The sequence below is a fragment of the Rhinoraja longicauda genome, chromosome 8 (assembly GCF_053455715.1).
Source record: "Rhinoraja longicauda isolate Sanriku21f chromosome 8, sRhiLon1.1, whole genome shotgun sequence".
Taxonomy (NCBI): domain Eukaryota; kingdom Metazoa; phylum Chordata; class Chondrichthyes; order Rajiformes; family Arhynchobatidae; genus Rhinoraja; species Rhinoraja longicauda.
In genome coordinates, this window is record NC_135960.1 from 35968553 (window position 1) to 35983069 (window position 14517).

The 14517-nt window shown below is 43.0% G+C and overlaps 1 protein-coding gene across 3 annotated transcripts in view; it reads right to left on the reverse strand.

The window, feature by feature from the left end:
- Positions 1-14517, reverse strand: part of adam23a (ADAM metallopeptidase domain 23a) — a 119723-nt gene that overhangs the window by 15167 nt on the left and 90039 nt on the right. Inside the window, exons 22-25 of one of the 3 annotated variants that reach the window (XM_078403648.1) lie at positions 13623-13742; positions 12081-12249; positions 9420-9531; positions 456-546 (exon numbers count right to left, since the gene is read on the reverse strand). In XM_078403648.1, the coding sequence (XP_078259774.1) occupies positions 456-546; positions 9420-9531; positions 12081-12249; positions 13623-13742 (492 nt within the window). Of the gene's footprint in view, positions 1-455; positions 547-2387; positions 2479-9419; positions 9532-12080; positions 12250-13622; positions 13743-14517 lie in introns of all 3 variants that reach the window. The other 2 variants (XM_078403649.1, XM_078403651.1) reach the window with 2 other exon arrangements.

The following is a 14517-nucleotide window of genomic DNA, read 5'->3' on the forward strand; positions in this document are numbered from 1 at the left end:
CCAACTGCAGATATGTGCTCCTCTGAAAAAAGGTCTCCTGTGCCCCTCTCGGGCGAACTCATGTCAGTTAGAGTAAACTCTCGAGGCTACCAACGTTCATTGCTTCCCACAACCAACCGCTGATCAAAGCATCAATAGCACTTTGCACGTGTGCTGGTTTATGGATATCGTAGAATGAGAGAAATGATAATTAAACATGCACCAAGCTGAGCTGGGGCCAGTCCAAATCGTCTGTGGTTCTGCTACAGACCGACTGATAGAGAAAGAACATTTCTCTCTACACCCGAAATAGATTTTAATGTTCCAGAGAGAAACAGAAATTTCATCACTCCACATCAATCTTTCGGTCAGAATTATTGTTTTTGTTAGATCATGTAGCAGAACCTCAAAACTTGGTGTTGTAAGCAGAAGGTAGTGCCATAGCTATTGAAGATAAGACATGCGACAATGCTTACTTAAAACCCCATCCTGTACCCCCAAGGACAATAGCAGCCACCAGGATGGCACCTGCGATGGACCCTATTATAAGATTGGTGGCGCTAGGACCTGTGACAAAGGATCATGGGAAGAAATAGCATAAGAACCAACTGCTGAGGTCAAACTTGGGGGAAAACAATTTGTATTTACGCTGATTAGAAATGATCGAACATCAAACTTTTATAATTTCACTGTTAAACACTACACCATGCAAAATACATATCGTTAAGTAAATGTAGTGGCTTGCTTCCAGTCTATGGCCTTAAGGAAAAAGAGATTGAAGGTTTAAATGACTCTTAAATCCATAAAGATCTCAGATGAAGACTATGTTTAACTATGGTGCCTAAAGATAACTCTACAACCACAGATATGCCCAACCAAATCCGTTGTTTTCCATAGTATCAGAAGAGAGAGGGGGGGGGGGGGGGGAGCAGGTCAGAGGGATATAAGGCGGACGAAATTGGGTAAAATAGGATCAAGAAGGCTGAAAATTCAGAAGTAGATTATGGTAAAAGACTTGAAGAAAGAGTATGAGCTCTGAGTTACTTTGGACACGCTAAAAGAATAGGACCACACTTTACTCTGAAAATATCTTTCCTACCAAATATTTTCCAAAGGAGATTTCTTTTTTTAGTAATAATATTGTCTGTATTTAAATAAAATAAATTAACTAATATAAAATGTCAGAGGTTTTTTAAGAGTTAAAGACCAGAGCATTCGTAAAACCATACACTGTCAATTTCACGATAGCCCAAAGCAGGCAATTACCTCCAATACTGATTCACCACCAATGGTTGGAATAAATTTCGTAAAAGATGGGAACGCATTTCCACGGGTACACCAGTCCAATACAACACGCTCGCCTCAGCTATTAAACCAGCTGGAAATATCACCATATCTAACAGATTAAAAATCACAATCACAGTTGCTACACCAATTCTGCACTGCAGCTTGCATGTTGAGGAGCTTTGACAAGGAGTGTTTGAGATTGTGTTCACCCATTGACTGAATGGACGCCTTGATCACTTTAATGGAAATGACAGAAAGTTGGGGGGGGGGGGGGGGAGTGAGGAGAATAAATCTTGTGCATTGTGCCATTCATAGTCAATTTGGTATAGAATATTTTAAGATAAATGTACCAGCAATAACTATTAAGTGGCTGCTGCATGCCCTGCCATTAATCCCTATCATTTCATAATATTTTGTTCCTGATGCTTTTTTTTAAATATACTGTCATTGAATACTGTACATTACTTGGTGAGATGCCCCTAATCTTTCCAATCCTTGCTGAATGTAACTTCAGCGATTACATCAGTCGGGATGGCAAGGGAAGGTGGGTTTAAGACTAGATAAACTCATCTCCCTGCTCTTAATCCATTTAGGATTTATCTTGCAGATTTCAGCTGAGTGATATGGTGGTGACAAGAGACCATGGATCGGGTTTGACCCAGCATCCATATTTCATCAGCACTATGCTGGTTTCGTTGAACAGAGCTTATGGTGGGTTTGGAAGTCCCCGCTGCATTTCCTTCTGCTGGCCATCGTGAAGGCTTCAGGGCTGAGTTCGAGCTGGTTGCTAGGCAACTTGTTAGTCCTGACATACCTGGAAGCAGAATCAAAGACTCATACTGTACTTCTGCTCTTTCATTTGCATCTTTACCCAATTGTTTCTTCTTTTCCTCGGCCTCTCCCTCTTCTCATGCCCCACATGTCCCAGAAAGGAGAAGGGTTTCAACACCACACAAGCAAAATCACATGACACAGGCACAGGTCAATCACATGACATTGAAATACAGTCAATCACACCAACAAAGCCAATAAGACAACACACACAGAGGCCTCAGAATTACACATGTACCTCACACACACCACACACACTGGCACCAATACCGACCAAGAAGGATGCTTACTCTATTCCCCACCCAGTTCCTCCAAAAATCACCCCCAGAGCCAGAATGATTCCTGCCACTGCACCTATCAGCCTGTTAGTGGCCAAGCTCACTGTGTAGAGGGAAAAAGGGATACTTTAAAGTAACACCATCAACAGATAAATGCTACAAGTCAAAGATATTTTTTTTTCAATCAATTGTGTTTTATATATATGCAGATGACAAATAATGTTCACTTCTGTTAACACTGAGTGACTGAAAACTGGTTTCCTTTCTTCCCACAATTGGAAGAGGTGAATCGAGGAAAAGGTTTTGTAGAGACAATCCAATAGCTCCCCCTCCTCTCTCACTGCCACCCCATGTTGCTTTGTATGCATTTTAATTTATGCCTCAAATCAACAAAATCACAGACAGGCATTTGGTTCCAACAGCTACAGAAACCTTTAAAAGCACAATTGCAACAAGCGAGGGTTAGAGACAATGGGCAGTAAAGGCAGACACCGCAGGAAGTCCCCGGACCCTGGGGTAACATAACAGGTGCAGTTCTTTGTCTCGGCTGATCAATATCAAATGTGCTAACAGAAATATAAATGGATGGAAACTGCAGGGAAAGTGTGAAAAATGAAATGAAAATGATTTTAATCTTGCTTTCTGCTTCTTTAGGTGACGTTTGTCGCTTTTACCCCCTCCCTATTTAAAGCAAAGTTACATCTTTTGACGGGCTTGATGAATTTGCCAAAACAACCAGCATTTTATTATTTAAAAAAAATTAACCAGTCCAAATTTGAAGTGAATCGCTGTTTCAGTTTTAAGAAGTGTGTGAGAGTTGTGTTCATCAGTAAGTGTTGGCACAGGGGAATGGGCTCCCCACAGCTTTCATCTGTTTGTGGTCATCATGAGCAACACCTCAAGTCAACATCACCTCGCGACGTAAAGTAGCTTTCAATTTTGTCTTAAGACAAGTGGAGTCGACCACAAGACTAGCTTCCTTCTCTGCACCTGAATGCCTCAAGAGCAACCCTAGAGAATTATAACCATACACCCTTTTCACTACTCTGGTGCAACATACTGTAATTCCACATCTCAAGGTGGCAGCACTATGGTCAGCCAATTGGTGCCATTTAATGGTCAACTGGAGCTGGTTTGGGATTAGAATGGGAACACACACCACGGCAAGTTCGCCAAGGGGACAAGAGACCTCTGATTCTCTGGCTGGTCCACTAAAGTCGCACAGAAGTGAGCCTCAACTCTCCAGTTGCGACCGGCTTCTGCATGAGTGGACTGAACTATTAACAGGCCACAATGTGCAAGAGACATTAAAACATGAACGACTGTCACGACATGTGCCAGCCAGCTTAACGAACTGTGTGCCATACGTGTGAAGAATCCCGAAGAGACTGTGGCGATTCTGTCAAACATGCACAGGGAGACTTGATCAAATTTAGCCAATGGCCTTTAAATTCCTTCACATTGCACAACAAATACATTGAGCTGTGCAAAGGTACCTTAGCCAACGTGCATTTGTTGCATAAATCTGATTTTGATTGACAACTCGGTCACAGTTTAGCCTTTCATAAAGATGCATGGGGTGAGGGGGGGGGGTCATTATTCAAAATGAAATGCCACTAATTGAATGAAAAACCAAATGTAAAAGCCCTAAATTAATAGACCTGGAAATTTAAGACGGGTGTAATAAAAAAAGATAGACACAAAAAGCTGGAGTAAATCAGGTCAGGCAGCATCTCAAGAATGGTCTCGACCCAAAACGTCACCCATTCCTTCTCTCCAGAGATGCTGCCTGTCCCGCTGAGTTACTCCAGCTTTTTGTGTCTATCTTCGGTTTAAACAAGCATCTGCATCTACACAAAATTAAAAATGATATGTAAAGATAACTTTTATCAGACTGCAAAGAAGAAGGACGGTGTTTAAAGGAGAAGCACAGGAAACCAGAGGGCAGATGTTTAAATTAAACAAATTGAAGGGAAATTCTTTTACACAGCAGACACTGATGTTCGGGAATTTATGGCTTTCATGGCTAGAGAAAGATATTTAATAATAGCTTCCAAAGGATATTAAAAACTCAGAAAAGGGTCTTTTTGCTGGATTGCTGGAAACAGGTTGGCAATGGGATTAATGGAACAGCACATGCTTGATGGTCCAAATCAGCTATTACCCCAGGAAATAATCAACCCCTTTCCTGCCCATTACCTTAAAGAGCAGTCAGCTGAAAACAAGGCATCTAAATGTGCAGCTGAAAATAGAGACCTGATCCAGTGTTCTTTTGATTACAATTGCAGCCAACATTTGCCACTATATTTTAATCTCAAGAATCAGTTGACCTTAAATTCTTCATTAGTTCAGTAACCACTACTGATTAAATTACTATCGAGTAATTTGTGTTCTTGCTATTTGTTATTTTCAACTTAATCCATCACGAAAACATTTATTTCCTATTGCATGCCTGTAATGTTGTTATTATTTGATTATTCACAACCAAACAAAAAGAATGATACTGTGTCTCCTTCCATCACTGTAATAAATGTGTCAGGTGCTCTGGTTGAGAAAAGGCAGGATGCCCATCTGCTTCGTGTTTCAGTCAGTGTGGAGAGTTGTAGCCATGTGACGAGCTTGGGTTGAGGAAGGCCAACAGGTGGGAAGGCTCCCTCAGTGGTTGATAGACCAATTCAAGTCTGGCAACCACCCATAATGTGAAGCTTCATTAAAAGGTACAAACACATCCCTCGCCACATGTTGGAGTTCTCCCTACTACAGATTACCCACAACAGAGACACAAGTGACTGATGATTGCTGGAGTCTGTGTTGATGTAAGGTCTCAATCCAAAAGGCTAAGCATCCCTTTGCTTTCAGGATGCTGCAGTAAAATCTGGGGGTAGTCGCTGGGAACATGCAGGGAATAAAAATGGGATGAATGAAGGATTTGTGCAAATAAGCAACCAATGGTCGGGACAAAGGGTCAGTGGGACAAAGGGTCTGTTTCTGTGCTGTTATTCTCTTCAAATCTATGTTCAAATGAGGTAGGGATTAGGATTTAAGTTTAGGATTCCCTGTGCCCTAACTGGCAATATTGACTGTTGATATACTAACCTCACTATACAACAGGACCTGTGATGCATTGCAGGGGACGTTCCATGTTAGCTGCATTCGTTGTGTTTCTCTGTGCAGCTGTGTGCGACCCCCCCCCCCCATACCACCCCTTGGTCATTGACTTAGAGATTAATTCATTCTCCGCACTCCTGCCCAGTGTCCATCTGCCAACTCATGAAAGGTCAACCTAATTAATCCTACTTTCCCTTCCTTTCCTCAAAACTCCAAGATTCTTTTCTTTAAAGTGAAACACAATGGTAAGACACCTTAATACACTTTAATACACTGTATATTCCTGGAATAGTCAGCGGCCATTGCAATATCTCAAAACAATGATAGCATTGCATGATTGGATTTATTGGGAAAGTGTTTTTTGTCTTCTACACTGAATTATAGAAAACATCCCAAGCACAAGCTCCCCACTGCTGTAGCGCTGAGGGGCCAGGCAGAATCTCTGTGGGATTGCACTGTGTAGACACAAATTGTTTGTTGTCCAGTCAAAGGTCACAATGGTGTGGAGTCACTTGGAATCAGGGACTTACTTTCTGCAATTCCAACAAATTTAACGGCGGCATCTGGATATCACATCTTGACTATTTTCCTGGAGAAATGGAGGGAGGTGCTGACTAGTTGGCCAGTGGGTGGGAACGGCTATCAGGCATGGTAAGGGGGCGTGGAGTAGGTGCGAGTGGTAGCGGGAGATTGGGAGGGGGGAACCGGAGAACAAAAGGCAACAGATCGTAGAGTAAGAACACAACATCAAGTTTAAATCACTCATCCTCAAGCCTGCCCCACCAATGAACGTGATCAAGGCTAACCTCAGGCCTAATCTCCTCTGTGCCAGTTCTGCGATTTTAAATGCAATTATCACACACTTCTTTAAGTGCCCCCAATGATGCTGACTCCAGAACATCAGAGGGCAATGGAAATAATGCAGGCAGGTGGGCCGAGCACAGATAGGCATGATTTTCGGCATAAATAAACTGAGCTAAAGAGCCTGTTTTTATGCTTTTGCGTAGACTTCTTACTCACCTAACTCCATTCACTTGCCATTCCCCTTTATTGCTTAATATCATTGGCCAACTAAAGGACAGTAAGTACCTGAGGAAGATCATGGTCATGAATGTTTGGGTGTGTCCTCGAGTAAAGGGAGTGAATGGAGTGCTTGGCAGGGAATGAACCTGATTTAATCAACTGAATGGTGCAAAATCCAACATATACCAACTAGAATTAATAATGAGAAAAAGCATAGAAAATAAAATATGGATGGGGCAAAAAAAACATTACATTAAACAAAACACGAAGTGCAGGAGTAACTCAGACAGCACCTATGAAGGAAATGGATAGGTGACTTTTCGGGTCGGGCCCTTCTTCAGAGTTTTCTTTGTGAGTTCAAGATTCCAGCATCTGCAGTCTCTTGTTCCAAACATTAGATTAGATTAAGTTCTGATCAATCCATGTCCAACTGTACTGGACTGGAATTCTCTAAAACATGCAGCATCAGGCCGTAGGTAATGGTTTTAAGTATATTTTTGTTAATTGTTTGTTTAATAAATCTACACATCTGGAATCCAATGCTGTAAATTATATTAACCTGTGAACTAAATTAGATGAAATCACCCAACAAACCTTCCGAGCACTTCTACAAAAGTGCCTAACAGTCTTTGTTTTGCACTGGGTTTTAACAAATATCTTTTTGTTCATCCAGCTGATTGACGAGATAAATTATTCCCATGGCAATATCAAATACACTCATTGGAAATATGATCCCCTTTCAACTGTGTGACAATACAACTGTGGGACAATAATCGCACCACCCCCATCCCCCCTTTCCTGCAACAATGTGATATTCCACTCCCACCAGCCTCAAAGTCTCTGACAACAGATGCAGTGCAAAGTTAGGGGTGTAGCTCCACACGCTCCATCGGATAATGGATGGAATCTGCCAGAGCTATCTGATGCAGGACTCAGTCTGTTGGTACATAGGCAAGAATGCCCTTTATTCATTGGTGAATTTATACAATAGTTCTTGTCACTCTTGTCTGGCCTTTCTCTTACAAGAAGAAATTTTAATCAACTTATTGGGGAATGTAATTCCTGGAGAGGACCCATTTCAGACCACAATGCTGGGCAGAATCGTGGACAAGAAAAATAAAAGCAAAAAATTGCTGACTATTCACATTATCTGATGTTTTGAAGTAATATTCCATCCTGTCCCAGGCCTTATTCCACCCACTCTTCTCTATCCAATCCACCTGTATCTTGGTACATACTGGAGTTTCTAAAATCGCTGTGCAAAATTCAATGCTTACATTCCTTGATCCCATCACTGCTTATCTCACATCCACTCTTTCTTCAAAATTGATTCCTTCCTGAATCTTTCGTTATCTCAAAGCATCATTATCTCCAGTGTGCCTTTTTGAATAAAATATTTAATCCTCATGTTTATTTCCAGTTCAATATCCCTCTCCTGTGCACAAAACATTGCCCTAACCATGTGCAAAGTCTGCACCTCTCCAGTCCTATTGTGTGTCTTTCTCCGTCAATGAGCAGATAACTTGCTCGAAAATTGTTTCTGCCATTGTTTTTCTTCTGAATCCCACTAGCTACAACTCCTATAAACTATTGTGTAGGATGGCGGCACGGTGGCGCAGCGGTAGAGTTGCTGCTTTACAGCGAATGCAGCGCCGGAGACTCAGGTTCGATCCTGACTACGGGTGCTGCACTGTAAGGAGTTTGTACGTTCTCCCCGTGACCTGCGTGGGTTTTCTCCGAGATCTTCGGTTTCCTCCCACACTCCAAAGACGTACAGGTATGTAGGTTAATTGGCTGGGTAAATGTAAAAATTGTCCCTAGTGGGTGTAGGATAGTGTTAATGTACGGGGATCACTGGGCGGCACGGACTTGGAGGGCCGAAAAGGCCTGTTTCCGGCTGTATATATATGATATGATATGATATGAAGGAACTACAGATGCCGATTTACACTGAGGATAGACCTGAAATACTGTAGTAACTCAGCGGGACAGGCAGCATCTCTGGATAGAAGGAATGGGTGATGTTTCGGGTCAAGACCCTTCTTCAGACCAAGGGCCTCGGTCCACAACTTCACCCATTCCTTCTCTCCAGAGATGCTGCCTGTTCCGCTGAGTTACTTCAGCATTTTGTGCTTATCTTCCTACAAACTATTGTTCTCCTACTGCGTTCACCATAATGAATGCTGGGGTCATTATTTCAATCTTGCCATACATATCTCTGGTTAGGCAAACAATTTATGTAACCATGTCTTCACCTTCTGCTCCATCCTCTTCACAATTCCCCTTAATTCTTAATGGCTGCCATCCTTGCTGCTCCTATCCCATTCCCGAACTCTGAGGTACCTCCCTGCGGTAAGCAGTGTAATGGAAATAAATGCAACAAGCCATTGCCAGGTTTGAACTCTGGACTCAGGGTAGATGTTACTCCACTGAGACGCTCCTCCAGATGGAGACAACTCCCACCAGTGAAAGGCTTATGGGTACGTTGGACAGTATGAAGCCACAGGCGGGCTCAAGGTGCAGTGGGAGGGGGGAGAGGGACAACAATCAACCCAGGGGTCAGACTTAAGGTAGGACTCCCCACACTCGGTTATAACGTGAAAATGGCAGTATTTTTGGTAACAATAACCAACCAACTTTTCAACGATCATGGTAATGAGACACTAAAGGGAGGGCAAGGTGAAAACACAAAACGATGCAAGGGGGAAATAAAATCAAATGAATTCACAATGGACGTCTTTCGACGGCAGCCCTGCTTTTCTAGCCCTCGTGAGTTCCAATTTGTTGAACTTGCTGAGTTCTTTTCAATTTGTTGTGGTAAGTATTAAGTACTCTGTGACAAGTAAAGGAAGACGGAGAGACAATAGAGCATCAAAGATCACAAAAAAAGGCTGCGAGTGAAACCAAACAAACCCTTGGGGCCCTCGGGTGGTTTCTTGGAGTCCTCGAGCTTGGGGTCGTACATGCTGCAGTCCGTTCCTGCCCAGGTCCCCTCACAGATGCAGGTTCCCTCGTTACTGCAGAACTGCAACACACAGGATCAAATCAGCCCAGAGTCGAAAAGAGACCTCCTTCTTCAACTTTATTGAAAAATGGAAAGGGGGAAGGTGGGTGCCATTTGCCTAGGAAGAAACCTGCCTGCATACTTCAAACTACAGTTGGTAACATGGGTGTGAAGTGGAGATATATCCAAATCAATGTAGGACCCTTATTGTAATTCTAAAGGACTTGAATTGTAAAGGACTTGAACTCAGTACCTTTTGACTTAGATGCTACTGACTGTAGATAGAGTGCAAGTTGCATCAGGAGTTATAATGAGCATGTCACAAAGGTAATGCTACGGTGGTTATGGGAGATTTCAACATGCAGGTAGACTGGGAAAATCAGGTTGGTACTGGACCCCAAGAAAGGGAGTTTGTAGAATGCCTCCGAGAAGGATTCTTAGAGCAGCTTGCACTGGAGCCGACCAGGAAGAAGGCAATTCTAGATTTAGTGTTATGTAATGAACCAGATTTGATAAAGGGAACTCAAGGTAAAGGAACAATTAGGAGGTAGTGACCATAATATGAGTAGTTTTAATCTGCATTTTAAGAGGGAGAAGGTAAAATCGGAAGTGTAAGTATTGCAGTTGAACAAAGGGGACTATGGAGGCATGAGGGAGGAGCTGGCCAAAGTTGACTGGAAAGGGACCCTAACAGGGATGACGGTAGAACAGCAAAGGCAGCTATTTCTGGGAATAATCCAGAAGATGCAGGATCATTTCATTCCAAAGAGGAAGAAAGATTCTAAGGGGAGTAAGAGGCAACCATGGCTGGCAAGGGAAGTCAAGGACAGTATAAAAATAATAGAGAAGTATAACATATCAAAGGTGAGAGGGATGCCAGAGGATTGGGAAACTTTTAAAGATCATCAGAAGGTAATTAAAAAGGCAATACGGGGAGAAAAGATGAAGTACGAAGGTAAGCTAGCCAGGAATATAAAGGAGTATAGTAAAAGCTTTTTTAGGTATGTGAAGAGGAAAAAAATTAGTTAAGGCAAAGGTGGGTCCCTTGAAGACAGAAACAGGTGCATTTATTATGGGGAAAAAGGAAATGGCAGACAAGTTGAACAGGTACTTTGGTTCTGTCTTCACTAAAGAAGACACAAACAATCTCCCAGATGTACTAGTGGCCAGAGGACCTAGGGTGATGGAGGAACTGAAGGAAATTCATATTAGGCAGGAAATGGTGTTGGGTAGACTGATGGGACTGAAGGCTGATAAATCCACAGGGCCTGATGGTCTGCATCCCAGGTTGTTTAAGGAGGTGGCTCTAGAAATCGTGGACACATTGGTGATCATTTTCCAATGTTCTTTAGATTCTGGATCAGTTCCTGTGGATTGGAGGGTAGCTAATGTTATCCTAATTTTCAAGAAAGGAGGGAGAGAAAGCAGGGAATTATAGAACAGTTAGCCTGACATCAGTGGTGGGGAAGATGCTGGAGTCCATTATTAAAGATGTAATAGCGGCACATTTGGATAGCCGTAACAGGATCGGTCCAAGTTAGCATGGATTTACGGAGGGGAAATCATGCTTGACAAATCTTCTGGAATTTTTTGAGGATGTAACAAGTAAAATGGACAAGGGAGAGCCAGTGGATGTAGTGTACCTGGACTTTCAGCAAGACATGGGTGTCTTTCTACATCAGTCACTGAAAGTAAGCATGCAGGTACAGCAGACAGTGAAGAAAGCTAATGGCATATTGGCCTTCATAGTGAGAGGAGCTGAGTATAGGAGCAAAGAGGTCCTTCTGCAGTTGTACAGGGCCCTGGTGAGACCACACCTGGAGTAATGTGTGCAGTTTTGGTCTCCTAATTTGAGGAAGGACATTCTTGCTATTGAGGGAGTGCAGCGTAGATTCACTAGGTTAATTCCCAGGATGGCGGGACTGTCATATAATGAAAGAATGGAGCAACTGGGCTTATATTCACTGGAATTTAGAAGGATGAGAGGGGATCTTATAGAAACATATAAAATTATTAAGGGATTGGACACACTAGATGCACGAAACATGTTTCTGATGTTGGGGTAGTCCAGAACCAGGGGCCACAGTTTAAGAATAAGGGGTTGGCCATTTAGAACTGAGATGAGGAAATCTTTTTTACACAGAGAGTTGTGAATTTGTGGAATTCGCTGCCACAGAAGGCAGTGGAGGCCGATTCACTGGATGCATTCAAAAGAGAGTTGGATAGAGATCTTAGGGCTAGCGGAATCAAGGGATATGGGGAGAAGGCAGGAACGGGTGACTGATTGTGGATGATCAGCCATGATCACATTGAATGGCGGTTGTGGCTCAAAGGGCCGAATAGCCTACTCCTGCACCTATTTTCTATGTATCTATGCCATTGGTGGTGGTCCTGAAGATGTAGCTTCCAAAGAACTTTCAACACAATTATCAAAGCAAATAGGAGAAAACATTTGGTCATTACCTTAAAGGGTCCATAGGTTATCGAACCAGGAGATCTGCTTGCGAACACAGTAGACATTCACGCTCTTACACACTCCCTTAGTTGCATGCATGTGCATTTTCACTCACCCCGTGTCCAGAGCATATCTTTAGCGATGATCCACTTGGACAAATACTGATGTTGAACGACTGGATGGGTTGGCATCTCCTCTCCAAGCACATCATTGATGGTCCGCAGGGAGTACCATCCTTAACGTAGCCCAGGTCTGTCCCATCATCCATAATGATGTGACTACCACTGGAAAACAGTAAATAAAAGGACAGTGAGCGTACACGCATTATCAGACGTTGCCTAATGTGGGGTGGGTGGGGTGGGTTGGGGAGGCATCGGGCAGTTTAAGAAATGTTTGATTCACAGAAGGGAAGAGAAGGAGGCAGAGTAACGTTTAAGGAAGGAATTCATCCACAGCAACATGCCCACATAGTCCTTATTCTGAGCCACCACAGTGAGGGCTCTGACCAGTCTCAAATTTAGTAGACAAAGGTGGCTAGTAGTGGGGTACGGCTAATGCGACTGAGAAGTGACTGAGAGAATTACAGCTAGGGAAAGAAGCAGAGTATTCGTGGGCCAGCCATGTAATTATAACTCAGAGGCGCCCTTTGAATAGTGTGATGACATTGGAGGTGTAAAGACACATTTCTGCTCTTTTGCAGCTAGTTCTGGACAAGCAGCAGGGCAGATAATGATAGGTTAGTGTATCTGAGCATGCGTTAAGATGTGTGCATTGGAAGCCCCGTCCTGTAATTAGAAAATATGCTTGGATGAAGACTGCCCTTATGGATGAGAAAGGTGACAGCAAGCACAAAGATATTTCATCTCTTTGCATGGTATTATCAGATGCATGCCCATGCATAAGATGCAGAGACATACACGTGCACTATTAAAAAATGCATTATAGTATGTGTATGCAGATTATAAACTGTGGAAATACATTTGCGACATTTATTTCCACATTTGCACAGGCATTACTCACTGCTAGTGCACATTCTACTCTGCACTGAGAATAGATGCAGAAAGGATGTACTAGATTGGTTCCAGGCATGAGGGGTTAGACTAAGGAATCTGAGGACATTCTAACTTCCAGCAGAGAAGATACAATCAAGGTGAACAAGATCACAGCTGGCTGAGATGAGGGAAGCCCTTCGGTGTATTTTAGGTTTGGAGAAAAACTAGTTCAGGCTTTGGGCATGGGTCTCAAGGGGGATAATAGCAAGCAGTTAGGAGGTGGAACCCACCTTCATGTGGACACAGAATCGGTTCAGGGCACGAGAGAGAGAACAGCGTGGAAAAGCATAAGGAAAAAAGCAGAGACATGGCATTGCTCTACTAGTACAGATCTGATGGACCGAATGGCACCTCCTTTCTGTAACAGTTCCATAACTATGCCTCCTTACCTGCATACACTACATTGGTAATTCATAAGTGCTTAGGAATTTTACACTGCTCACATGCTGTGTCCAATTTTCGATCACTAACACAAAGCACAGAAGACGGCACTGGAGAACTTAAATGCTTATTTAAACCCATTCAGCCCACACAAAAGTTTGGTGCACTTTAACAGAGGCCAATGCTAATCCTCGCACAGGAACAGTCAACGCATCAGTCCCTACCTACAGTCCACCAGCTTGCCCTGGTGGTAGAAGGAGGTGGGAGTGGCTTCACCGACAATGCGGCCAATCCTCGGGACCCGGCTAACACTGGTGCAGAGAAGGTAGCCACAGAACACGTCACTGGCACAGGCAAGGTCAGAGGTCGAGCAAGGAAAGGAAGGGGGGGGGGGGGTGGGTGCAACAAAAGGGGAAAGATAACAGAGGGAAGGGGAAATGGGGCAAGGAGAGAGGAAGGGTTAGAAATTCTGATATTATTTTAAATTATCCAACTGAGATTCTAGAGCATTTGATTACAAAATATATGTGCTCCAATAACAATATCCCCAAGTCTGATTATACTGCAGATAGAGCAAAGTTCACATAACAGATTTCCTTAACAAAGTCTTTTGAAGTGACATGCCTATCTTTCTGTGATAGATCTATCTGTGATCTAACTGTGCCCAAGTCTTATATTGGAAACCCCTGTACTCAAAGCAGACAGTTCTCTCTGTGACATGTCAAGAGAAAGGGATAACTGAAGACAGGTTGAAACTCTCTGTTCCGGCATTCCATGGTCTAGCAACTCCTGTGGTCTGACATGGTTTAGGTCTCTGGTAGAAATGTAATAAAACTAATTCTAACTAAAATCAGAAATTAACCAACGTCTGTACTACTCTGTAGCTAAAGAACCTGCCAGCACAACTTTTGTGGTACAAGGCAACAACGTTTCAACCAATGGAAACTTCCCTCAAGAAGGGAACCCTCATGTAACCTGGATTATCCTTAAACAAACCCAAATCTCTTGCTCAGAGGAAGGTGATCAGGGACATTTTCTGTGGTGCATCACTGGTCAGATCCCAGGGGTGCTGGATTAGAGAGTTTCAATCTGTATTAAGGCTGGTTTAGCATTCGTTTA